A 27,304-nucleotide genomic window follows, 5' to 3' on the forward strand; every position below is an offset into this window, starting at 1 on the left:
ATCACCTCTGTTCGCCTTGGCATCCGTCTTTCTTTTTCAGACCGATCCAGCTAGCTGTTTTCAGTCACCCATTCCTCTGAAAACCTCTATCTGAATAATCCGGACCTCATCTTTTAAGTCCTCGGAGCGTTTCAGATGACACCAGCTGTTTTCTAAATGCCAGGGAGTTTGCCTGCCAGCGTTTCCTTTTGCAACGCCAGGCCCCGAGTGCAATTTCCCCTGGGGCAGGGCTTGTACTTGGAGCACTGGGAGACCTTGCTGGCCCGCCTCCTCTTGACTGCTTCCAAGTGACTTGGGACACAATTCCAAGGACCAGCTGTGGGTTTGCAGTGATGTTTATTCAATTGGTGGAAAAAGGAAAGACTGAGAGCCTTGCAGAAGGAAGAGAGAAAAGAGCATGCCATAAATTTTCCACTTCTCTGGAGTAGTACTTGGGTGTTTTGCCTTTCTTTACAAGTGCCCTAGATTTCATAAGAGCCAGAAAAGTAACTGTGCTGATGCTCTTTGCATACAGTGAAATGCTGTGTTAGAAAGTGGACATGAGAAACCATTCCACCTAATTTTGTTTGAGACCAATCCTTTGCTTTTACCAGCATGGGGTCCCTGGAAGGTGGACACCCATGACAGGTCATTGGCTATGGTGTCACCATGAGCATCGTTTAAAAAAAGTGACGAAAGATGCTTATCTTATCCTCAGAGTTAATCACAATTGAGAGTATAAGCGACAACTTTGTCTTTTACCAAAACAAAACTGAACCCAACTCTTTGGCATAGATACTCCCTAATTCAATTAAGTTCTGAGTTTTTAATTCCATTATCAAATTAATGTACATTAATGAAGGTCAGAAAAAGCAAACACCTGTCATCCATTAATAGTCTATATCCAGTGTTTGCCCTATGTTGTATTTTCATGCTCATTTCTGTATTGATATCCCATGTGCTTTTAAGATAGAGCATCTAAGATAGATGCTGTCCATGTGGGACCTGGCCACCACCAATACTGATTGCAAAGCGAGAGTACTAAATAGCATGGCTGTTGGAATCCTTTCCTGGAAGGCTGGAATGGCTTGGGGAAGATGGGATGCTCAGGTAAACGAGGTTGTAATGATAGTGATCTTTTTGTTAATTTTCCTAGTATGGGCAGCTTAGCAATGGTCATGGGACAGCAGGAGGTCAGATAGCATAGATATCTTTCATCGCTAGGGTTTTATATTTTGTCTTACTTTTTCATGGAATACAGGCTTGTTTTTATGTGCATGGCAAACTCTAGTTGCTCGAATGGTATGTACATCAGTAGTGAGACTAAAGTAGCCCAAAATATTCATGCTTTGGACAAAGATTCTGGCAACAAGGAGGCAGAACACCTAATGGTATTGCCAATACCATGAAGCTGATCTTAGTTACAATATAGCTTTACCAGACCCAGTGACAAGACTGCTTTATTCTGTGGGAGAGAACCATGTCCCATAAGTGAGGCAGAGCCTCAACATAATTGTACATCTGACAAAAGGCATCATAAAAATAAGCGTAATATCTGCCCATGCAGAATTATACTCCTCTGACTTTGTTGCATACTGTAGTTTGAAGAGTGTGAGACAGTAAATACATTAAAGAATATTTTCTCAAATTAGTCTTTCTCTGGCTTGCTCAGAGTACCATCTGGACACTGAGCTGTGGGATGTCAGGCCAGTGGCATTTTTTATGTGCCTGAATTGTGTACTATCTGCTGTTCTTGCCCTTAGTGGATAATAATTACAAAAATATCTGGTGATTTTCTAGAGAGAAAGCAAACTTGGTGTTAGTCATTGACACAAACAATGTATTTAGCATGTGGCCTCATCTTGAGTACTGTGTGCAGTTCTGGGACTCACATTTTAAGAACGATGTTGAAGTTCTCCACTGTGTCCAAAGTTTGGCTTGTCTAGGCTGGAGAAAAGCAGGCTGAGGGATGACTTCATGGCTCCCTACAGCTTCCTGAGAAGGGGAAGTGGAGACGAGAGGTGCTGATCTCCTCTCCCTGGGATCTAGTGATAGGATGCGTGGGAGTGGTTTGAAGCTGCACCAGGGGAGGCTTAGACTGGACATTTCAAAGCATTTCTTTGCAGAGAAAATGGTCAAACACCAGAACAAGCTTTCTAGAGAGGTGGCCAATGCCCCAAGCTGTCAGTTTTTAAGAGGCATTTGGACAATGCCTTTAATACCAGCCTTTAACTAGGTCAGCCCTGAACTGGTCAGGTAGTTGGACTAGGTGCTCGATGTAGGTCTGTTCCGTACAAAATAGTCTTTTCTACTCTTTTCTATTCCATTCCATTTCTAAAAAATGCTAACTGGGTTAGCTCCAAGAGGGAACTGTGTAGGTTACGCTGTGTGTTCTGTGCATGTGGGACAATACTGCTGGGAAACAAAAGGGGTGGGGACAGGAAGCGCTCATCTTTGCTGGAGATAACTTGGATAACAGCATCAAAATTTTCTTTGGGATCCTATGACGAAGACTTCTGCAGGCCTGTAGAAGAAAACTGTTGATCACTGTCAAGATAAGAAGGATGTTTTTCGATAGTAGATTTTCTTCACAGAAATCAAGCTTTTGAGGCTTCAGAGGCAAGAAGGGAAGTGCTATGATCAGTTATTCCTCTTGCTGTTTTTTGCTAATGGGTACAGTTCGAAGACAAATGCTGTGTTATTACAAAAGTGCCTGATGAGACTTTAAGACTTGCTAGTTGGGTTGATGTACATGTCCAAAACCAGATTGTGTTAGTGATTATCATTTTTGTGTATGGCATTCTGATACAGGGTGGCAGCAACTAAACTTTGTTACTGTTCAGCAAAAAAGCAGAGACTGTTTGTTGTTTTTCTGGGTAGTTTTTCTGTGCATTTTCTAGTATGTGAGAAAATCCAAAACTATAGTTATAGTGCAAAAAGTAGTAGCACCCGAAACCAAACCCTACAGAAGGCATGGCTACGTACAGCTATTCTAGGACCTGTGTTCATAGCCAGCATAGTTACTGGTAGGCCTGAAGCAGGGGACCCTACTGCTCCAGAGATAAGGGATAAGGTCCCCACGCAACATGGCCGGCAGACAGCAGCCTCCTTTGCAGGTGCTGGGGGAAGTGCTGGTACCTCCCTCTGTGTTGGTAAGAGCTCTTCCTTCCCCATTCTTGTCAGCTTCGTCGTGTAGGATCTGGTACTCTCTGAGCTGCTCTCGAGACTGTGTTACCTACCAGCTTTTGAAGTGCCTTTTGTTGTTAAGTTCCAACACCAGGTACATTTTCTTATGGAAATGAGTTTTGAATTTTTTTTTTTTTTTGATTGCCGTGTTTGGGCCCTTACCAAACAGCTTTAATAGGCCAATTTGGTGCTCTAGAAACTATTGAGGGGCGTATGATTTTACGTGCTGCCCGAAATAAACAACAGGCAGACAAAGACGGATCGCGCGTGTCACGCGAGCGTGACCCTCGCAGCCGCCTCTCGCTCCAGGGCAGCCGGAGACGCTGCTCATGCAGATGGCCGGGGAGGCCGGCAGCGGCTGGGCAAATACCCCGAGCCCTCCTCGGCCTTCCCCTGCCGCTGCCGCTGCCGCTGCCCCTCCGCGGCGAAGGGCGGCGGCGGCCACCATGGCCGGCGAACTCGGTGCCGCTCCATGGGGCCGGGCTGAAGCCGCTGCCCCCCGTTCCCGCCCCGGTTATGAAACCGCGGGGGAGGGGCCAGTGCGCCCGCCGGCCGCGGCGGCGCCGGGGGAGCCGAGGCCGCCAGAGCGCAGGTGAGAGCGGGGTGGCCCTTCCGCCCCGGCCGCGGGGGCGCCGGGCCGGGCCGGGCCGGGGGCTGCGGGGCGGCCCCGCGCGAGTCCCCGTGGCGCCGGGTGGGGGGCGCTGCCTGGGGGAGAGCCTGCGCCGTGCCTGCCGAGCTATATGTAACACGGGCAGATAGCCGTGACCGCCATTCAGGAGTTCTAAACGAGCTCAACGCGAGCACAGGCTCAGCCTAGGGATGCTCTGCGGGAAAGAACTGCAGCTGCGGACGGCGTTTGGCGCACAGCCCGCCGCCTGCAGAGAAGGCCGTGGGAGGCCCGTGCTTTTTCTCAGGGGCTTGGAGGCGTCATGGCCGTCATAACGCGGGACACGAGTGGCTGAATTCCACCGGTCAGAGGAGCAGTTCAGGTGTGGTTGCCAGGCGGTGCAGGAGCCCAATCCACATGCCAGGTGGTGGTTGTGAGGAAAAGTGGCTGTTATGCAGGAAGTACCTTCTGAGCCCATTTGTTGCAAGGCCAGTCAACCCTGGCCATCGTCATAAAAACTCTGACCTTTCACTTAGCTGAATCTAAAGAGCTCAGTGTGAGCTACTAGAGAAACAGTTAGGGTATTATGTGGTTTCACAGATGTACTTTGTGCAAATCTGTGGGTTTCAGGCTTAAAAGTCTGGTAGAGGCACATCTGTCAAAACATATTGTAGTGCTTTAGGATACGTTAATTTTCATATGTGAACAAAGAAGATATTTTTGAACCTGTTCCTCTCTTCTGTAGAGAACAACAAAAAGCTAGAGTCGTGCCAATGAGAGAGGATACAGGTCTAATCGCTACCTTCAGACTACTGGGATGTGTTTCATTCCAGTTTTCCTCTCTGTTCTCTGGTTAAAAGAATGACAGTCTTACCTTCCATGCTTTGTTTGCTTTCAGGGGTCAGACAGAATGGCTCCAGTGAACCAGCCAAAGGACAAGAAACGTGAGAGGGCATGTCAGCATTGGCCAGAAGAGGCAAAATCAGCTGGGAAGAGGAAGCGGGACTATGGGGAACGAGGGAATGAGAAACAAGAAAAGAGGTTGTTTGTGAGAAAAACATCTAAACCATCAGGGAAAATCGGTAACATTTCCTCAGATCCTTACTCTTTCTCCCTACCAGATTTACTGCAAATGACAGGCATTGACTAGTTGAGGAGGGAGAATGCCAAGAAGCATGTTCAGACATGAGTGTTCAGATGGGGTTAGATGTTGAACTAATAGGTAGACTTGTATTGGGGTAGTACATTCTCCAAGTTTCTGTCTAGTGAGTGTGTGTGCGTGCATGAATGTTTTAAGTTTTGAGACTCCATACCCCTTGGTAAAAGCCTGAAGCACTGAAGATGCTGTTACAGCTCATTTGAGGGTGGTTAAGTTTTGTGGAATTCCTGTATTACCAGATCTCTGCTTTAGTGGAGGACAGACCAATCTTGTAATACATTGTTTCTCTATGCAATTCAGAATGCAGTTAGTAGTCCTAAGGTTGGTGTCCTACAGCATCCAGTCTGAACAGGTATTTGCACCCCATTCTTTCCGTGTTCTAACTTTTACTACAGTAACTAGGAATTCTTTCTACCTCTGTTCAGACTAGAATGGACAGAATTTCCTCTAATTACTTCTCATGGCATTTTTTTCCTTTAGTGTCTAACTTAGGTAAAAAGAAAATCTCAAAAGATTTTTGATGTAATGTGGACTTGTCATTAATTTCTAATATACTGGAACGTTTAATGCTTTGCATTATCAAGGAAATTGTCTAGACTTTACCTACAGCAACTTCATAGAATAATTTAGGTTTGAAAAGACCTTTAAGATTGTAGAGTTCAAGTGTTAACCCAGCACTGCGAAGTCCACTGCTAAACCACATCTACACATCTTTTAAATATCTTTAGGGATGGGGACTCATCCACTTCCCTGGGCAGCCTGTTCCAATGCTTGACAACTCTTTCAGTGAAGAAATTTTTTATAATAGCCAATCTAAACCTCTCCTGGTGCAAGTAGAGACCCTCTCCTCCTTCCTATCACTTGTTACTTGGGAGAAGAGACCAACCCCCCTCTCCCTACAGCCTCCTTTCAGGTAGTTGTAGAGAGCAACATGGTCTCTCCTCAGCCTCCTTTTCTCAGATAAAACCTTAAATTCTATCAGTGGTTTAGGAGATCACTAGGGTTATTGCCTTGTGTGGAGATACTATGAGTTTTCTGTACAATTCTGGCTTAAGTATCCAGAAATTACTGAAGTGTTTTTCAACAGCCAAAGATACAGGAGTTCTATGATTTTGCACATTTCTGTTGTGTGGTCTGTAAGTCCAAACTTGGAGGAGTTAGCAGGGTGAACAGTGACTGTGGAGGCAAAATGTTCTGTTTGAAAGGAGTTTTGTGTATAATTGTAGATAGTTGAAACACCTTCTGTAGTTAACTTAGCTACATTATTTTATTGTAACTTCAGGGCCTCTTTTTCATATTTGGTAAGCATCTACCAATTCTGTAAGATACTTCAGAAAAATGAGGCTTATCATATTTTTCCCTTAATCCTTTCTTAAAAAGGTGAAGACCTTTGTATTTGAGCTTTTCCACTCTGTGTTCCAGTTTGTATGTGTTTGGAAAATTTTTTTTTTCTCCTGATCCAGATAGAACAGTTTCCATTTCTTACAATTAAACCACCTTTTAAAAGGTTTATTTCAGCTGATTCCAAAAAGGCCAGAAGCTTTGTTTCTAATAGATTATCCTTCATTGTAAAATGGAATCTGAAAAAACCCCTCAATTTCTGTTTCCTCTGAAGAAGGAACTGTGGATACTAATTCTTCAGTGAAAAAAAGGAATTAGAATAGAAATACTTTTGTACCTATTTCAACAGGTGTGACAAGTATTTGCACTATGTTGGCATGTGAACAAAGAAGTGTGCATTTCTCCAGCATTGCATTAAAGAAAGATTTAATTTAGGTTCTAATCCAATAGAATGATCCATGTGTTTCAGTCTTCTGTTTGTGGGGGTTTTTTTAAATAGATGTCCTTAAATGAATATAGCATTTATGTTTCTTAAGAAATGCATTTGACATTTATATCCCCTGGGGTGTTACAAACCATTGGTGTGGGGACTGAACAGATCTAGTTTTAACGTAAAGGTCCCTGAAGATAAAAACTTGGAACATGAACAAAATGTAGAAACGAGCTGTGCTCTCAGCAAAAATCACTCCAAACAGAAAGGTTTTCAGGCCATGAGGTGTCAGCAAGTCTATTATCAAAAACAAAACTCACAGCACTGTGGGCAGACTGTATGGGCTACAGCATGAGCAGACAGAAAATTCTGATTCACAGGCAGGCATTTCAGGAACTGTGCGGGAGCTCATCTTGCCATACTTGGGAAATTTTCAGGTGTTCCTGCTGATCACATGTGTGACCTTTCTTTTGCTGTATGCTGGGGCTTACCACCTCTCATGGCATATTTCCAAGTTGCTGGGGCTTTGGATAGCAGCATTGTGTTTTAGGTATGAAACATTCAAATTGTACGCTGTCCAAGAGCTGCACCACCCACCTGTGGCATTGCTTTAGTCCTTTCCTGTTGTCTTTGATAAATCTTTGGCAAAGAGAAGGAAGCTTTAACAAGAGGAAGCATACACAAAGCTCTGGTGGGCTATGGGATGCACTGGACTCCCTAAGTGCAGAAGCTGCTGCACCGCAGATGTGTAAGAATTATTTCGAGGCTTTTATCTTGTGGCTGAAGCTTTTCATGGATGTAGCAGCAAATGCAGATGTCTTCCTATATTGTTTAGTGAATGAGCATGACAGGTGTTGCTAATGGGTAAGTTTTACTCTTTTCCTCACTAGCAGGTTGCAGTGGAGGTGGGTTTGTGATGAGAAACAAGAGAGTCCTTTCCTCTCAGCTGGAGCGGCGGTGCAGCATTGTTCATTATGTCTACCAGAAAATGCTGGGAGGCCCCATTCAGGCACAGCTCAGGCAGGTGAGGAGTGTCTCCTTCCAGACCTGTTGGACATCTCAGCTCCCTGCATAAAAAGATCTTCAACACAAGCAGAAGAACTTTAAAGGGGCCTAAAAAGTTCCTCACATGTACAGTTTGTGGCTCCAAGTCTGGTGCACCCTTATGTTTCTTAATCCTGTAAAATGCAAGAGCTGAGATGGCTTTCCCTTTTGGTTGACCCAGCCCTGTCGATTTTTATCCTCTGTTAATTCCGTACTTCCTTGAATCATATTTAAACCTGCCCACTCTACCAGTTGAGTTGTTGCTCAGCGATACTTTTGCATGCTGATCTGACTTTGCATGGTGTTTTGTGATACTGTTCTTGTATCCACTCTACTTTGCTCATCTTGTCAGGTTAAGTGTTGATTTTTTTCCCCTTCACAGACATAGCCATCCAGTCCATAATGTTTTACTGTTTCACAGACCCGTATGCCTTTAATTTGAAAATTAATTATTTCTGTAACATCCATAGGTGGGAAGCACCTGAGAGAGCTTTGTTGTTAAGAATTTTGTGTGAACATACTAATGACAGTTAGAAATTGTTAGCATTCCTCATTCAGAGAATCTCAGGGATGCTTGCAAAAGTCATAATTCTCTTTACCTTTTTAACAGAGGCTGGAACTGGCTTTTCTGCGTTCTCTTTCCTCATACTGCCTCTTTCGAAGAGCAAGTCCCTTTGACAGGAGAGTGACATGCCTGGAATGGCACCCAACACACCCCAGTACACTAGCTGTCGGTTCCAAAGGTGGAGACATCATCCTTTGGGACTGTGAAGTACTTGCTAAAACCTGCTTCATAAAGGGGGTAAGCCTCTCTATGTGAGGAAGGGGTGGGAGGGAAAACTGGAGTACTATGAAATACGGCAGATAAAAACAGAGATCTGTTGTGAGATGCACATAAGGGTCTTGGGTTTCAGAGTAGCCAGTTATGGGTATGACTGAGATGCAACAGCATGTCTATTCCCAAGTCCCAGACTGTTCTAGCACTGGAGAAACCTGAGGCATGGTGATTAAGTTCATAATGAAGCAGCACTTGGTGTGTGCTCAGTGGAAAAATAATGCAGCAACTGCTCAAACAGTTACCTTAAAGGGATGCCAGAAACAAGTAGGCAGAGAGGGTTTGTCTGGTTTAGGTCTCGATCTTTCTTTGCTCACCTTTTATTGTGCCAGATGAAGAAACATCTTTGGGGATAAACAAGGGGCCTTTATCTCAAGTGAGAAACAAAGGTAGAATGAACGGTTTGTACAGCTGGCATACCCCCTCGTTGTATTCAGCCATTTCCATTCCAAAAGGGGCTCAAAGACTTTGTAACTTGTATCACCTTTCTAAATTAAGACAGATACACATTGAGAGGTCTATCCTCCAGAAATTCCAGAGTCACCTTTCTCTTTTTGTAAATAGCGTGGTGCCAGACAGCAAGGGAATACCTTGCCCGGGGACTGAAGGAATTGCAGATTAGTCCTCCAGGAGGGCTGCTCCCGGTTTAGACAACCGTCATGTGGGAGACATGGTTATCTTCTTTCCTTCTTAGAGGACTGTGGTGTGTTTCACTGTTACTATTAAAGACATAGCAGTGACTGCAGACTTACAGAACACACTTTTCTCCTTCCCCATCACTCAGTGGATTTTTCTTTTGTTCATCCCCTTCCTTGTAGATGGGAGCTGGAGGGGCCATCACAGCAATGAAGTTTAACCCTTTTAACCCTAGTCAGCTGTACACTGCGTCAGTTGCCGGCACTACCACCCTGCAGGATTTTAATGGCCATACTGTCCGGGTCTTCACCAGCACCGAGGACTGGGAGTAAGAATACAGTAATGCTTTGGGCCTCTGTGTCCTGCTGGCAGAAGCACTACAGAGAGCAAGAGAAAGAGAGAGAGATGTTTGTCTCTAATATGTGAGAGCTGGGCTTCCGCTTCCCTGTATACATGTCCTTTATCCTCTGAATTTCAGAGGCTCATTCTTTTTATTTTTCCTTGAAATGGGGTAGTGGGTAGGAAAGAGCTTTACACTACTGGGGAGGGACTCTTTTATGATGCTTACTTCCTGTTGTACGTGAGAGAGTGGGGGTCCAGTGGATTTCCTCGGTTGTCTGTTCTTAACACATCACAAAGCTCTCTGCCCTGGAGACCTTCTAACCTCTTCACCTGCTAGCAGTGCTGCTTCTTGTCAGATGGTTTTTACAGGACAATTCATAGTTCCCTCCATGCTTCTCCACAAATGCCACTGACTTCAAGCAGTGCCTGCCATTAGGGTCACACCAATTCATCCCACCAAGCTTCTGGTGCTTATCTAAAATATCAAAATTAAGAGTCTGGGTTCATTCAGTAGTGAGTGAAAAGAGGAGATGAGTTGTAGAAGATGCTCTCAGAATTATCTTCTTAAGACTGTTGTTTTTTCTGTGGACTCATGTGGAAGCCTGAGCTCTTCAATTAGTTACTTGAGTTCTGTGCTTGAAGGTAAGTGAGAGAATTTGAGTTAGCTTCCACTTTACTTTCCCCCACCTAATTCCTTCTGAGTGGCAGTTTTCATGCTTGCTTTTTAATTTGGCTGTTCAGCTGCAAACTTGCAGTAGGGCAGAAGGTGAACCCAAGTCGTGCTGGGATGACTGGTCAGGTGAGCAAGGAGAGATAAATGGGGTCCTGAGACACAAGGATCTTGTATCCCAGTGGGATGCCTGTCACAACAGTGATGCCTGGATTTGACAGGGCATGCCATCCTCCTACTGCTGTGAGGACTGGCCGGCTCTACGGGCAGGCCTTTTTTTATCTTCATTGGCCTCTTGAAACCTAGTATTTACAGTGAGACTTTACTAAGTAGTTGTTCTGTGAGCAGCAAATGGACTGCACTTGATTACCAAAGAGTTTGGGGACTCCCAGCTTGCTCTCTTTTCTTCTGTATTTGTGTAGGGTTTCCACTTTCCTCAGGACACAGGCTGGGGGAAAACAACGTAACAATAGTAACAGTACAACATAACATAGAACATAAGATTCCTGTGCCATGGGGTTAGCAGTAAGATTTGCACTTGGTTTCTCCTGCATGTTGGTACCTTGAGAAAGACCAGATACAGCACTGGAAGCAGCCTGTAGGGAGCTAGAGAATGTAGTCTCTGTGAGAAAAGCTTGGTACTGGGCTATCAAGAGATTTTATGTGGTTTATGCATGGAATGGTGCTGGTTTTCCTGTGATCTCCTAAGCATGGTCTGAGCCAGGTGGTTCACTGCAGATTAGTCTTACCCCTTAATAGAAGCAGCAGTGCTTGCTGCTAATGAGGTTTGCAGCCCAAAGTGGTGAGGGTGAACTTGAAGGCTCAGAATGTATGTGCTCAGATTTGAAACAGGTTAGAAAAAAAGAGTTCTTGTGTACGTGCTCTGCCAGAAAGCAGTGCTTGTACCTAGAGAAACTGGCAGTGTATTCCAGGAGGTGACTGTTGAATTAAGATTTTGACTTCCACTCTAACCTTGATGTCTCTTGGCTTTGTGTGTATTTCAGAAAGGGCCAGGAGATTCTCTCGGAGACATCAAGTTCAGTCCTTATGAGGCAGAGAAGCTTTATGTGGCATCAGGTGATGGCACCCTAAGTCTGCAGGATCTTGAGGGCAGAGCGGTGCAGGTGATCTCTCGTGCCCTGGACTGTGGCCATGAGCATCATAATGTTTGGTGAGAAGAGGGCACTGCAAGGTTAATTCTCTGTTCCTTGGGGTTAATGCTGCATTGCTTCTTCAGATCTCCAACATCGTCATCTCTGCCAGTGTTAGGAGACTCTTGGTATGAATTGGTCCCGTGGGGGAGCTTGGAGACAGGGTCCTGGTTGCTAGGCAGCCACAGGGCGCTTAGGCTTTTACATTAGCTGAGCATGCTGCCTGCATCTTCCTGTGTTGTTTTCTGGTGATGCCATCTCCTATCTTGCAGATACTGACAGCTTTTCACTTTATGAAGTGTGAGGTGAGAAGAGCAGGGTAGCTTCCTCCTCTTCATTGTTGTCAGTAGTCTGTTTTGTCAGTGGCAGTTCAGGTAGCATAAGGAAAGCCACACAACATTCCTGCACAATCTGAGTTTCAGGTTATTGAGTTTACCCTGTGGCCCTTTTGCAGGCTTCAGGCTCACCATGTTCATTTCCATGGCCTTGAATTCTTAGAATAATTTATCTTGCAAGTGAAGCTTTTGCTACAAGTTCCCAAAGGACCCCAGCTTTATTCTCACTGCCCTTCTCCTCCCAGGAGAACTGGCATTAAGATGTATGTCTTTGTCAGATAAGTTTCTATTCAGTTTTGTTTCCTGGAGCATGAAGTTGAGACAGTTTGGTGTGTAGCTTTTCAGTCCAAAGCTTCTGTCTTTACTGCTGCTTCAGTGTTCTGTGGAAAATGTAATTTTAAAGCTGTTTCTCCACATTTGTCGAAGTCCCAAGGATGTTCTGATCTTTCCCAAGGTATATTCATGTGCAGGTACCAAGTGGTTCTTCAGCCTCTATTACGTTCCACTGTTGCAATGTGTTACACTCCACCTAATAAGCACTTTGAAATTACTTTGAAGTTATTTCACATCAGTCACCAACAGAAAGCATTGCTGATAAGCCGTCCTTCTTCCTGATACTCAGGCCCACAGCACCAGGCAAGAGATTGCAGTTACAGTCTGTTGCAGTATCCCTTATCAGGGATGAGATGTGAACCAGAACTCCACTGCCTCCACTTTTCTGTAGGAAGAGCACTGATTTGTGTCTTTCTCTCTAGTTGCTGGTACTGCAGTGTGGATGTTTCTGCAAGCTGCCATGCAGTGGTGACAGGTGATAATGTGGGCAACGTGGTCCTGCTCAGCACTTCTGGTGAAGAGGTTTGTATGGCTCCATGCAGCATCTCCTCTACAAGAATCTTCATGGCTCATGTGCTTTCCTACTCTACAGGGACCCTGGAAAAAGGAGCCAAGTGACTTGCAGCTCAGGAGATGAGTCCACTCATGTCTGGGTGGTGAGAAGTCCTCCACTTCTGCCACCCAGCAGACATTTTTACATTGTTGAGTGTTATAATAATTCCTAAACAAGGAATTATTCATGTGCTACCGTTTCCTTAAGAGTATTTGCTACTAGCCAGAGTAATTATAGGGTAACCTGAAGATGTGAGCACCCTCTGCCAAGAACCTTCACACGTCCAGAAACTTAGTGCCCTGATGGGAATCATTTAGGAGGTACTGCTCTGCTGTACACCCTTCCATGACCTGGGGGTAGGCACGGAGCAGTAATGCAGCGAATATTGGGATGGAAATTGCACTCCTGCCGTTGGACACTAGAGGGCAGGCAGAGGCAGACTGTGAGTCTGGAGTAGTAGTGAAAGAGGAGAGAATAGCTGGCTGGAGTTGGCCCTGCTTCAAGAGCCTGCTGTACTGTCACACTGTCACTGCCATCTCTCCTGCATGTAAGGGTAACATCTGTAAAAGTTTGCCACCCAATGAGCTGTGCCCAGTAGTGGGCAGAGGCAGGAGTGCTCCAAGTGACTTGTCCTTATTCAGGGTTAGTTGCTGAGTTACTTTTTTTTTCCTCTGAAAGAATGTGACAGTCTTTTCTGCAGTTGGGAGATACCCATTATTCTAGGGAGGATGGGCCAGCTTCAGCCTTTAGATTAGAGATAATCTTCTGGCTTTGTATAGAAATTTATTCACGGCCGCTTCGAGGTTGTTATTGTTGTTAATTGAAATATTTGTCCTACCCTCATGTTTCTTTGGTGACATGTTTCTAGAAGCCAATTATATCTCCTCTCACTTTTTTTACTTAGATAAACAAAGCAAGGTTTTTTGGTTTTCCACACGAAGCAGTTCCTTCCTTCTCATTATCTTGGCAGCACGTTTTCTCTACGTGTTCCAGTTTGTTTAAATCTTTCTGCACGTGGAAGTCTGGCACTGCTTAAAGTCTTCCAGATGTGATCTTGCTTTGTATGGTGACACTAATACGTCCCTCCATGAAAGCCCGGGGTTGTGTTTCCTTTTCTCATAGCTGTAATAAATTGATGGATCCAAGTTCTTCTAGAATTAAATAGTTATTTCCCAAGGTCATTCTTTTTCTTTCTTGTTTCCAGTCAATACACTCTTGGTGTATTTTAGAAGTTTTGTTACTCTATAAATGGAAGACCTCTTTACCTGCACTAGTAGATAATCATTCAATTTCTTTACTCCAGATCTTGATTTTTTTTTTTTTTTTTTGGCATGATTTTCTGTTTGCTGCAGATCTGGAAGCTGAAATTGCACAGGAAGAAAGTGACTCATGTAGAGTTTAACTCCCGATGTGAGTGGATGTTTGCCACAGCATCTGTGGATCAGACAGTCAAAATCTGGGACCTCAGAAACATCAAAAACAAAACAAACTTTCTTCATCTGCTTCCACATGAGAAACCTGTTAATGCAGGTGAGTTAAGGATTTCATTGCATAGATGTCTGCAGAGAGTCCACTCAGCTCAGCTTTTATTGTGGTGGCAGTGGTAGGTTTTGCTCATATTCCAAGTTGCATAGTAATTAAAGCAAGGAAGCTGTTGGAATGTGTGGCCAGAGGCAGGGAGGTGGCTAGGGCAGCTGCAGCACCTTCTTAAGACTTGCTGTACAAACTGTGACACTGTACCTTAGAAGTGAAGCAAGCAATGAGCAAGTTCCTTTCTTTGCAGTGTTTCCTCCTGTGATTCTGAAGTGAGAAAAAATATTATTCTTAGGTAATCTAGCACAGTAGGTTTCATCTTAGTTTTGTAAGAGTTTTGAGTTTGTTTGAGACAGGTAGTCTGTCATGTCAAAGTCTTGTCTGTTGGGGGACACAGCCATATTCACATCCCAATTAAAGAATTTATTCTTCAATTAAAGAAACAGTAATGGATTTTCAGTCAGCAAAATGTGACACTAATGTTTCTTGTCAGTCACAGCACTGTGATCTTTAGTTTGCCTTATTGTCCCACTTTCCTAGCTTACTTCAGCCCAACACATGGTGCCAAGCTTTTGACCACAGACCAGCACAATGAAATCAGGGTTTACTCATCTTCAGACTGGACCAAGCCACTGCATCTGATTCCACATCCACATAGGCAGTTTCAGCACCTCACACCTATTAAGGTGAGTTAAATCTAAGATCATCATCATGCTTGGTGGTAGCAGCCCTCTGCAAATCAGAAATGGTCTGACTTCTGGTCAAGACACTACACTGGTGGGTGGATATTTACACTGCTGCAAGCACTGTTCCTCAGGCTGTGCATGGGATACAGTAAGAGTTGCTCCCAGTGTCAGTTGTCTGGATTGTGTCAGTGCTGAGCTCTGTCCCTTTCTCTAATCTTCCACGACTCTGTTTTCTGATCAGGCAACGTGGCATCCTCGCTATGACCTCATTGTGGTAGGTCGCTACCCAGACCCCAAGTTCCCCGGGTACACGCCGAGCGAGCTGCGAACTGTGGATGTGTTTGATGGAAACACTGGCGAGATGGTTTGTCAGCTCTACGATCCAAATGCTTCTGGCATCATCTCGGTGAGCTGAGCGCTGCAGCCAAAAGGGCTGTCAGTAACACTGCTCTCTGTCTGAAAGAGGCGTGGGTTAGGGACTAGAACCATATCCAGTTTACTTGTGACAGACTCATGCTGTCATGAGATACGGCTGCCAGCTAAAACTGCTGACTCAAACAGGGCTAGTCCATGGTCCTTTGTGGGGTTTTTGCGATACTCTTAGGAAACACTGTTTTTTCCAGATGGTTTGTTGCTGTTATATAAGCTGTGGTGCTCTTATGACTGTTACATAAGCAGTGATGCTCTTACAGACTCTTATGTTTTCATTTTCAGCTCAATAAATTTAACCCTATGGGAGACACACTGGCTTCTGGCATGGGTAAGTAAAGAGAACCTGGGGCACTAAATGTGTGGGTTCTAGCCCCAGAAAAGGGCTGGCTGGCTACTCCAGATGCTTTTAAAGAAAGTTGTGAGAGAAGTTTTCCCAAATCCCACTCGCTAGTAGCCCTTTATGACTTCCTATATTGGTGAAAGAGATCAAGACCTTCCTTTCAGTCTTACTCCTTTGCACTTGGGAAGCAGGTTGGTAGTCACCTCCTGTGAAACATTCCTGAGAACATCAAGTCTGGAGTGGGAAGCCTCCCCGCAGCCGGGAGCTGCTGCCACCTGCCGGCCCTGAAACAGTAGAAGGAAACAACGGAGGGGGGGAAAAGCCTTTTCCAAAGCTAGACTGTACCGTTTCCCTTCGTTTAATTTCTCTCATTTCCTAGACTGCAGAGCCAAGATTAGTCAGTTTTTCGCAGGCTGTGTGGGATTAAGTTAGCTGTAGATTTAGGTCTTAGACCTGTGACAGATGAGATTAGGAATTACTTGTATTTCTTAGTTAGATCAGAGTTCCATGGCTATGTGGAGATAGCATCTGCAATAACTATTTTTGCATCCTCTATACTTTGGAAATACCTTAGAACAGAAAAAGTCTTTTGAACTTCTGGCATTTAAGTGACATAGCCTAAGGTATTATGATTGATGTAGAGTTTCTGATACACAGCATTTTTCTTCTCAGGCTTTAATATTCTGATCTGGAACCAAGAGGAGATGGCGGCCAAGAAGCATGAACATCTTTTGAAAGCCATGACAGACAAGGAGATTGAACCATGAGAGAACAGGGGATTGGAAGCTGGAGTTCATCCAGACGTGGAGGGCAGAGGCAGGCAAACCCTGGCACAAGCAAACTCAAAAGCTAAGTTAATGTCTGGGGAGATGGAGGAGATGAGAACAAAAAGCAGTGATTCTAAACCCCAGGGAAAGAAGTGAAAAGAGAGGGATCTAGAGAACTGATGTAGTATTTTGATCCTTTCTGAATCCCAGGGTCCAAACTTAGTTGTTGGCAATGGGCAGTATAAGCCATGCAGGGAATTAGACTTTGTCCTTCCTCCCTGGATCTGATCTTGCTTCCCTGATCCTCTTGGCCTCCCCTTTTAGAAAGTTGTGTCAGTACTGGGTTCCTCCAAGTGGAGTTACTACTCATTTTCTGAGGCACTAGGAAAACTTCAAAGATGTTCCCAGATCTTGCTGAAGTTACTGCTTTCAGCCTACCTTATCTGATTGTCATCACTTTTCAGAAGTTACTATTTCCTGTAGACTGTACTGGAGGAGCTCATGACAGGGTCCCCAGCCTGTTCTAGTCCAACCAAGTTGAGAAACCATTTGCTACCAGGATTGACATCCTGAAAAGATAGAATGTTCACAGGGATGAAGTGATGGATAGCTTGGGTGGCCTAGGAAACACCAATCTCTCCCATATGCAAGCTTGGAAAATGTGTGTTTGTCAAGACATCAAGCTTAGCCTGTTCTCTGCTTGTAGCTATTTAACTGGACCACAAAGAACATAATGCCAGAGGTCTCTATCATGGATTTCAAGGACATTATGGAGCTGGACACCTACTGATTCTGTAGTTTCTATTTTCAGAGATCTAGGCTGTTCCTTGCCAATGATTAGGTAATTTTTTTCACCCGTGCCTATGTGCTTCAGAATGTTGGGTAAGAGTGTTATAAAGCAGAAATGAGGGATTTCTTCCAAATACCCCTGCTCAGAGTCAAATCTCAAGACTATTGTTAAACAGTTACATTTTGCTTTTTCTAGTTTGTTTACAAGGCTGCCTGGGGCCTTGCTGCTGTCCCAGAGGTTGATGGATGGGATGGGCTCCAGGCCTGTGCAGATCCTCCGTATTCACTTTTATAGTTTTGCAGTATTAATATCAATAAAATTTTGTACTAAACTAAAATTCTTTGCTAGAGAGAGTGGCTGCTTTGAGGACACTACTGAACTACTTTTGTAGGGGAGAAGTTTGAGACCTTTCTATAGGAGGGATATGAGACCTACAACTGTGGTAGAAGTAGCAGTCATAGTACTGGGTGTGATGCAGATCCCTCCAAGTTGGACAGGATGCATCATCAGCTGTATCTATGCACAGCTGCTGCAGTCAAAACCAGTTGATGTCAAATCTCCCTGTGCTACATGTGGAATTGTGAAACAGGGAATTCCTTTAGGAGGGGGTATGCTGCAGTAAATTCTGCCTGCTTTCCAACACTGAGCACACCAGTGCTAGCCCTGTGAACTCTTAGAGAAGAAGAGGAGAAGAGTTCAGTGCTAAATTGATTTTAATAATGAAATGTATTGGAACAAGTACAGAAAGTCATTCACAGTCAAAATGTCCAAATCATCATAGAAACCTTTTCTCTGTGTGTGCAAAATTTGGTGCCTTTAAAAATTACAGGTCTGGTCCTCTTAAATGCACTTTCTATTACCTCTTTCTTGTGCCTGTTCTCACAGGCAGTAGCTTTTTCTTTATGACTGTCTTGCTGTGCAGGAGACCTAGTTTGTATCTTGAGAGGACAAAAAGGTGAGGAAGATGCTGAGAACAGCAAGCTGCTTCTGCTGATTTAGGGTTCCCATGCTGGCAGATGCCGATTACGGTGTGGAGAAAAGTCCCCACGGTACTCCTTAAGGGGAACAAAAGGAAATGTTCATTACCTAAGAACTGGCTTCTGCATCCAAGAGGGGAAGGGAACTGCACCAGAAAGAGAAGTAAAAGTAGGAAGTGAATGTGCAGTATCACCATGTGAAGAGCCTGTGCTTCTGGTGCTTGCTGCAGTCTCTTGTTTTCTGCCAGAAACTACAAAGCAGGTGGTGAGCACTTGGTATGAAGGTCTCTGCAGCAGCTGCAGTGAGCTGGAGAAAGAAACACACTTCAGACAAAATGCCCAAGTATGACAAATAAGGGAATCCACAGTCACCTGCCAACTCTGATTCTTAATGTTTGTTTGTTGTCCATCCAGTAGGGAAGATAGGAAGAAAAACTATAGAACTTGGTATTTAATCTAGTCTTAGGTAAACAGCTCTGCTACATCTCTTAATTACAGCATAAAAACATTCTGCTAAGTAAAGAATATTCCTTGGGCTGAAATCTGGACTGCCTGGAGTACTGCATACTCCCTTTAGTAGGTCCTTGAAGTTCAGATGTGGGAAGTAAAATTCAAATTTGAGATCTTTAGACAGAAACCAAGTTTCTTATCTAGGGGGACTTTCCTTTCTAGAGCCAACATTGCACAAGAAATTGAGTGTGGGTTTGCTATGGTCACAGGAATTGCTCTCTCTCTCATGAAGCTCTTAGAGCTTCTTTGGGTTCTACTCCTGATTCTGTTCTGAGCCAAATGCTAGAATTGATTGAAAACTGCTAGGTTTTCAGTCTTGTCCTGATTTCAATCCAGTCCTCTCTTGAGATACAATGTGAAGAGGGAAAAAAACCCAGTTGCCAGCAGCAACTACTTGACAGCAACCTCAAGAAGCACTTTGTCTCCCATCATCCGCAGCAGTTCCCACTGCATGGACAGTAGATGAGTCTTGGTGCATTGTTGGTAAGCTGCACTCTCAGCTGAAGCCCAGCCTTCCTACCATCAGCAGCACTATGGTGTGAGGGAAAAGCACTCAAAGTAGGTTGACCCTGAAGAGAAATGCATCTGGATGTGGCAACTGCTGGAGGCCCAAGTTTCTCTGCCACAGTCATGGTGAGTGGTAACATTTACAGTCATGGTGAGTGGTAACATTTACAGTCACTTGAAAGGAGGAAAACGTGAAACTGGCCATGCTGGAATCCCAGACTGGGTAAGCTGTATGAAGACCAGGGGCACCAGTATATTAGCTTCAAAGTTACGGTGTCATTTCCTTAGAGTAGCTCAGTTCTTTTACTCAGTTCTTACTAACGGATGTCACCTTTAGAAAGCATTCAGCAATCAAGTCCAGCTTTGTTCTGGGAAGCAAAGGCCAAAATAGAAGAATGCTGAGTAACTGAAGGTGCCGAATCATCCTTAGGGGCAACACAGCTCCCTCCTACTGCCTGGGAAGGAGTTGAAGCAACTGTCAGGCCTGCTCTTCACCTTCATTGGAAACATGCCGGTAGCCAGGGGGCTGAGACTGTATGCGAAAGAGTACAGTCAAGAGGAGAATAATAAGGAGAAGGAGAATGGATCCACACACAGCCAAACCCACAAAGAGTTCTGTAAGGGAGAAAATAAGTGGTCAGCATGGTATCATCCAGACTTTCCCCTTCTGCCACACTCTGGTCAAGCCTGGGCTTACCTGTGTCGTGCATGCTGCTTGATACCTTGCATTCTTGCTCCCAGTCTTGGGGAACAACAGGATCTGTGAGTTCCAAGAACCTTTGCAGTGGACATTTATGCTGACAGTCAGGGATTGTCAGTGGGAAAGGTTCCTTCCCACTCTCATTCCGGTAAAACATCTCCACAGAGAAGTTACTGAAAACGAAACACAGCAAGAATTTTTTTTTTCTCTAGTTGAAGTCATCCCTTCCCAAAAACTCAGTGTCCACACCCTTTCCTTTATTCTGGTGGTAAGTTTTCCTCATGAGAGTCTGCCCAAGGAGCAAGATTGCACGTCCCAAGAGTGGAGCCTAGCCTAGGTATCTAACCCTCAAGGTGAAATCACAGCAGACATCTTTACTGCAGCCCTCACCCATCATCCTCTTGGTACAGCTCAAATAAATGACATGAGGCGTATGGTGCTTGGATCTTGTTGTAGACATCTAGAGCCATCTGCAGTGCCACAAGTGTGGTGTCATGCTGAGAAAGAGGGAAAAAAACCAAATCAGTCACCCTTAGGGATGTGGCAGGGCAGCTCAGACTGTACCAGTAAGGGACAAGGCAGTGCTGAGGGGACATCACCTTCCTAACTTCATCTGGAAAATGGGAGAGGAACTGTACTGCTAGAACAGTGATCTGTGCAGGTGCCAGAGAAGGGGGGGAAGTGAAACAGCCATGTATATCCTGCACTGTTTTTTCAGAATTAATCTCTAGAGAGCAGTTTGGAAGAGATGCGTTACTTCCCAGGCAGCAGGCTACTGGAAAGGGGATAACTGTATCCACACTTCTGAAACGTCACATTTGAGTAGCATAAACCCATCTACCAAATAAATAGAGCAGTGGCTCCCCAAAGTCTCATGAGCCTGAGCTAACAGCAACAAGGACACACTGGGAATTTTCCTCAGGGATCCCAGAAGAATGATGCCAGATACTGCATCTCCCACCCAGTCAGAGGCAAAGATGCATGTCCTGATCACTGTATGAGCTGTAGGGAAGCTAGAAAGGGTTAAAACATCACCACGCCCCAATCCCCTGTAAGCAGGAGGAGATGGCTAAAAGCTAGCCCCAGCTCTGACTTACTGCTGAATAGGCAAGTAGTTTTAGGTTCTGATGGGCAGAAACATTTGCTGCTTTGGTTAGATTTTTCCTTATGTGATCCAGCAGGACCCCTGAGGAAAGAGAACAGCTGGTAAGAGGCAAAAGCCAGGCAGAGCAGCACGAGGCTCCCTCTCTGGTGCACTCACCGCCTTGCAGACGAGCTTTTTCTACCCGATTGTGGATCCCAAACAGAAATTCAAAACCAAAGTCTTTTAGTTGCTTCAACTGAGTCATGACATCTGGTGTCACCCATGCAGGCAAATCCATTTTGTGTGTTTGCTAGAAAGAGAAACAGAATATTCATGTGCAGGTAGCACAGGTCGCAGATTAAACAGAGAAGGGGAGGGTGTCTGGAGACCTGCCCATACTGCTGCTGCTTTCCTACACTATTCTAAATAAGCAATATACCCCTTTCATATTTATGCTTCTGAACTCACACTGCTATGCTGCATACAAAGAATAGATGTGGGTTTTGATGATGTTTCAGAAAATAATGAGAAGAATAAAGATTAGAACCTAGGAGCTACATTTCTGTGAAAGCACAGCTGGAATGCAAGGTTATGTTGTAATTGATACAATAATCTTAGGGCATTTACTTTACATGTGACTGATTCTGCCCTGCAGATGGCATGCAGTCAAAGAGGGGAAAAAAAAAAACCAGATAAGTGAGTGAACACAAACTCAGGGTTTCTGATGTACCTGCACCTGTTTCCCTGGAGGGTCTGAGGGCCACTGAAAGAGACAGTGGAGAAAGTTAGCAGGTGTTCTATGGACGTAACAGTGGGATGCACCACTGACAAAGCCCTGTACTCAAACCCAGGAGCCCAAGAACTGGGAACCAAGAGAAGAACCTGCTTTGCAGCCAACCCTTTACATGAAAGGATTGGTTATAATGGCAGACAAACAGCAGTTGTGGTTTCCCAGCATTACTGAGAACAATTTTCTATGCCACATCCCATTAGACTTCCAGAAGTTGAGGCTGAATATCCTTAAGGGCCCATTCTGTCTGAGCGGTTCAGAGAAATTCCATCAGCAGCTTACATAGTTAGTTCTTCATTAATTTACAAAGAGAACAGCAGGTAAGTTCCGCTGTTTCTTGGACTTTCTTGTCTCCATCCAGAGAGCCAGAATGACTCTACTGGCTCAGGTGAGAAAAAGAGTCCTCTTCAGGGCACTGTTTGCATGACTTAGAAAAAGGAGGAAGACCAAAGGAGCTGAAGAGACCAATTAGCCTGAGGGTGTAGTTCTGAGTGAGAAATACTCTTTCCTTAACAACATTCTGGTTTTGTTTTGGGACAGTGGGCTGTTCTCCAAGTTCTTGGGGATTATAGTAGTTGTCAGCTGGCCTTCCAGGCCCAATCTGCAAGCTCAAGTGCCGCCTGAAAATAAAGAAGATTTGAAATTCTTGCTCTCTCTGACCAAAGGATATTTTTTATCAGTAGAAGTTGATTCACTGTGATTGTTACAAGACAGGAAATTGGGTTTGTGATACAAAGGGCAAATTCACGTAGTACAATGCAGCTCTGGACTGGAACATTCTCAGCTTGCAGCAACCCAAGCTGCTACTTTATACAGCAAAGTGCAATTCCATTGCTAATTTATCTTTTACACCCCCAAAATAGTGCACACCACTGTATACCACTGCCAGCGAGCAGAGCAGTCTTGCACATCCATACAATTAGTGTGACACAGGATCAAAATGCTTGGGTTTACTGCGTCCACAATTCACTGGTTTGACATGAAAGATGTCCTTAATTTACGTCATCATGCTGTACAGTTATACACAGAGAAACTTGTATGTAACAACTTTAAGTCTCCTGGATATGTGACTTTTAATTTAGTATTATAGCACAGCTAATCCAATTTTTGATTGTGTTTAAGTCTTCATGAGATGTGCTTTCAACAGAAATCAACTCGAATATACAGTGCCCCACCCCAGATGGTAAAAGGGTAACATCTGTCTCTAGAGTCTTTCTCTGACAAAGGACCTTAAAATAGGTCAAAAACCAGATGTGAGTGAATCCCACTTAACTTAGGATAGCATTATTTTCTTTTAGATATGGCATTAACAGAAGCACGGAAAGAAAAGTGATTGATTTAAAGTAACAGAGAGGTACAGCACCAGGAATAGTCCTAATTAAGGTCCCAACTTAAATCATAAAGTTAATGCTTCTTCAGTTTGCAGAGATCTTATTTCTCCATTATTGGACTTAGGTTTGTCCACAGAGATCTAAAGATTTCAGATTGCAATCATTTTCTAGTGACTTTTAAGAGATATTTCTTATGCAGGTGGGACTTTTTCTGACTCTGACATGATATATATCTGAGCTACAGAGTGGGAGGTTGTAGGGTGCAAAACCAGGTAATTCTTGGTACATGCCTCTAGTGAGTAGTATTATTCTGAAATTAGAATATTACTTCTAATTGTAGGGTGAAAAGTTGTTTCATGGGATTTTGTAAACTAATTTCCACCAAATCCAGTGAATCCTAAAGACCAGATTCCAGTGGGTGTAAGATGATGGCCAGACTTACTTCACAGAACAGGGTGTCATACACACTCCATACACTCTCGAGAGAGATATCCCGGATCCCAGTCTCCTTTGCCACCATCTGCAGGAATTGCTGTAGGTTTGAGAAAAGAGAAAGGCCTTAAATTGTCTAATCTCATACTGTGTTATATGCACTGGTATCCCTTCCCTTTTCTCAGAGCTCTGATTATACGGAGGTGATAACTACAAGCCTAGAACCACCTTATCTCATGCAAACATCATTACTTACCCAATTCTCTTTGGTCTTATTTATGTATTCTGCTGAGTGCCGTGTTTCAGTCTGTAGCTGTTCATACCGTGGACAAGGGGTCAAAGGGAACTTCAGTAGCTGGGCAGAGACAAGAGCAGCCAGGTCACCACGAATGCTGGAGTACAGAATTCGCAGTAAACACACACAACTGTAATGAAACCCTGACTGCATCTATAAACAGCCTGGAGCACTGCCTGCTGACATAGTCCAGACCATGTGTGGTCTGCTGTGGTGTTGGCACCTCACGTGGTGAGTGAACACAGCCCCTGAATTCTCTCATCTTTTTCTGAAAATAGGAAAACCTGTGCAAGGTAGGTCCCAGGAAACATTCAAGACAATCTGAATCAAGACTGTAGCAAATATTTTTTGGACACTACTACTTGAGTAGTCAATACATGTCCTTGAGATTAACTTACTCTTTCATCAGACTCAGGCACTGTGTGCACAGGGATAGGCTGCCAGGAGATGTTAGGGTTGAACATCTGTTGTCCTCCTGGGGGATAGAGGCCTGCCAGATTGGCCTCTGCACTCATCAGTGTCCGATCACAGTCCGTGCTGCGGATGAAGATCTGCCAGGACAGGGACAGTGCACCATTAGTAACGCTCCTGCAAGTGGTGATGCTCAGGCACAGGACAATGCACTTGCCCAGGAATGCTGCCAAGTGCCCTGCAGCTGCTCACGGACAGCAAGGGAACAGGACCAAGCCTGCTGATATCGGCCTGGACAAAGCTGTAAGGACACACACAAAGACAATCTGCTGTCGAATACTGGAGCAGTCTGGTCTGGATCAGTGGGATACCCAGGTGCCCTGAGAAGAGGTTAGAGACAGAAAGGAGTCTGAGGATGAGTCAGAGAAGAGGAAGACAAAAGATGGAGCAAACTATGGGCACAGACAGAAAATGCACTATATTTGCAGAGCAGGACTGGGGCAAAGTCCTGCATTCTGATCTCAGTTCTAAAAATGACCAGCAGTGCTCAGGAAAAGAAATTACTTCTTCAATCCTCAGTTTTTCCATCTGAGAAACGAAGACAAGAGTGATCTCACTAACAGGAAAGAAAACAAAAACAGGGAGGGCTGGGATTTTATCTGATCAGTGGGCTCTTGGGATTAATGGGCCAAGACTTTACCAAGACTTTCTAGAGCTCAGAAGAGAGAGAGCTGAGCCAGAAAAAAGGGGAAATGAGAAAAATACAGCAATGTTCAGAAGGTCAAAATGGCAAAACTTTAGTATTCTGGTATCTGTGTACTGAAAACAATTAAGGGGAAACTGGAGAGAAAGCAGTGATAAACAAGAGGAACAACAGGAAATCATAAAAGGAATGTCCCAGAAAACAGCATGTTCGATCGGAAACAAGAATAAAAAGCCTGAAGAATGAAATGTAATGTAAAGACAGGGATTTTTTTTTTAAATGTTAGGAGAGAAACATAAAATGTATATACTCTGTATAATCTCTCTCATGTGAAGTGTACCTTAGAAACTTTACAGTCACAAGAAAAAAAACCCGACTTGTCTTTTATCTGACATCAGTATCCACTCACTTTTACCTGTGTGGGCCTGCACTTTTAAGTGTGGCTTGAAAAAACTGACCCTCTACTCATTAGACAAGTTTGCTTTTATCCTTGGTGAGCTCTGAAGAAATAAAAAGGTAATATTTTAAAAGATAAGAATCTAATTCTTGAAGTGTCATAAAACCCCCAAGCAATTAAGCCCTCAGTGTACATGCTTTCTTCAGCACCTTTTGCCAGGCTCCAGCTTGTCGCTGAGTCAGGTGACAGACGGTCATATGGTGTCACCCAGAGGCAATACTTCTTACAAGGGAGGTTGCTCAACTTGAGCAAGGGTTCAGGCTTGGTTAGCAGAACAGCTTTTGTTTGCACATGTCTTGGTTTGTTTTTCTTTCTCAAGCAAGAGAAGGAAAACAGTTTCAACTCAAAAGCTGTATCAGAGTGAAGTATGTTTGGAAAGGAACTACTGAGGATAGTTAAAGGATCTGTGCTTCAGCCTATGCTGGAAGTTTTGTTGATGAAGCAAATGTCAAAGGGATGTAATCTGAACTGTGATAAGCTGGATTCTTACTGGGAAGCCCTAGAAGGGGAGAAACAAGGAAAAGCATATGGGAATTCTTAGTTTGCCCCATCTGTTCAATCAGCTTAATTGAGCTCAGATAAAATAACTGAGGTGGTGCAGAGTCTGTAGTGGGACAAGGGGTCTTGGGTCTTGGCTGCCTGTTGTCCATCTGAACCAGCCTCTCGTCTGGACACCTGTTCATGTTTCAATTGACTCAATACCTGTTTGATTAACTAGCAGGGGTACTTGGGAGAATTTTCGATTTCCTGACTTTTAAAAATGTTTTATAATTTCCCCTGTGCTTAATACATAGTTCCACAAGGGCTCTGTGACTTCTTTCGAAAGAACCTACCAGTTTCTCAATAACTATTATAAAGTGTGAGAACATCCTAATGAGAGAGAGGGGAATGAATGGCTTTGGGGGACTGAAGCTGTCAACATTTTACAGGTGAAAGGAAATGAGAGGGTCATTGCTGGCCTGTAACTACTACTTGTATCTACAGGGTCTGGTGAGATCGTACCTCGAATGCACTGGGGAGGGCAGGGCCAACACGGGCTGCATTCTTGTGAGCTATTGTAGCAGAAAAAAAAATCTTACGAGCTCGAGTAAGAAACAAATACCAGCTACAACACACATTACTGTTTAGTTCCCTGGACTTCAGAGGGGGCGGCTCGAACAGTCTCACAACTCTGCTTGGATTTGCTTTCGCACCCGCTGCGGGGGCAGCGCCGAGACGCGGCCGATCCGTGCCCCGCGGCCAGGCTCAGCACAGAGCCTGCGCTTGGGCCCTTCTTCTTCCTGCGGTGGGAAAGGGCTAAGGAACGAGAATACTTGGAGAGGACGCCAAGCGCCGGCGTTTCCCTTCCCAAAGGAGCCACCCGCAGCCCTGGCCCGGGCCCTCCGTGGGGCGGCCGAGAGCGCCGCTCCCCGAGCCGCGGGGCTGGCACTGACCTCCTGCCGCCGGTACGTGTCGCTGAGGAAGTCGCGATAGCGCCGCCGCAGGGCCTGGCCCAGCTCCCACTGCTGCCGCATCCCCACCTGCAACGGCACCGGGCGTTACCGGCGGTCCGAACCCCGGCCCGGCCCCCGCCGCCCGCCCCGCCCCGCTCGCACCTGCGTGAGCTGCCCGAATCCCTGGGGCCAGGCGCTCTCCTGGTACGGGTCCCGCGGGAAGGCCTTGATGGGCGAGCGGTCTCCGTGCCGGTACACCTGCGGGCGGCACCGCGTTACTCCAGCCCGGCCATTCCGGCTCGGCCTGGCTCCCCCCGCGTTCCCCCGTCCCCCTCACCAGCGTCACGAAGCGGAGGCTGCGGGCCCGGGCGGGCGGCGGCTGCAGGCACAGCGCCAGGAGCAACAGGACAGCACCGTCCCTCCCGCCCGCCATGGCGCTCGCACACCGCCCGGAACCGAACGCCGTCGGCCGCGGGCCCGCGCGGAAGCGCTTTCGCAGCGCACAGCCCCGGCCGCGCTCCCGGC

The 27,304-nt window shown here is 45.1% G+C and overlaps 2 protein-coding genes across 3 annotated transcripts; one reads left to right on the top strand and one right to left on the bottom strand.

Moving 5' to 3' along the window:
* The first annotated feature begins 3,050 nt into the window (after positions 1–3,050).
* DDB2 (damage specific DNA binding protein 2) lies at positions 3,051–19,746 on the top strand. 2 transcript variants are annotated; one of them, XM_039553129.1, is made up of 11 exons: positions 3,051–3,131; positions 4,671–4,854; positions 7,593–7,726; positions 8,357–8,548; positions 11,234–11,400; positions 12,471–12,570; positions 13,954–14,131; positions 14,675–14,820; positions 15,062–15,226; positions 15,535–15,580; positions 16,265–19,746. In XM_039553129.1, the coding sequence occupies exons 1-11, from the start codon at positions 3,066–3,068 to the stop codon at positions 16,357–16,359; spliced, it is 1,473 nt and encodes a 490-aa protein (XP_039409063.1). In that variant the 5' UTR covers positions 3,051–3,065; the 3' UTR covers positions 16,360–19,746. The 2 variants fall into 2 exon arrangements, with proteins under 2 accessions (XP_039409063.1, XP_039409064.1); XM_039553130.1 differs by having other exon boundaries at positions 7,596–7,726.
* On the bottom strand, positions 17,845–27,288 carry ACP2 (acid phosphatase 2, lysosomal). The gene is made up of 11 exons (XM_039553136.1): positions 27,117–27,288; positions 26,942–27,037; positions 26,780–26,866; positions 24,174–24,326; positions 23,737–23,835; positions 23,491–23,580; positions 21,105–21,237; positions 20,941–21,029; positions 20,234–20,340; positions 19,841–20,016; positions 17,845–19,758 (listed from the first exon to the last, which is right to left on the bottom strand). The coding sequence occupies exons 1-11, from the start codon at positions 27,210–27,212 to the stop codon at positions 19,622–19,624; spliced, it is 1,263 nt and encodes a 420-aa protein (XP_039409070.1). The 5' UTR covers positions 27,213–27,288; the 3' UTR covers positions 17,845–19,621.
* Positions 27,289–27,304: the final 16 nt, after the last annotated feature.

This window comes from Corvus cornix, chromosome 5, assembly GCF_000738735.6.
Source record: "Corvus cornix cornix isolate S_Up_H32 chromosome 5, ASM73873v5, whole genome shotgun sequence".
In the NCBI taxonomy this organism is placed as follows: domain Eukaryota; kingdom Metazoa; phylum Chordata; class Aves; order Passeriformes; family Corvidae; genus Corvus; species Corvus cornix.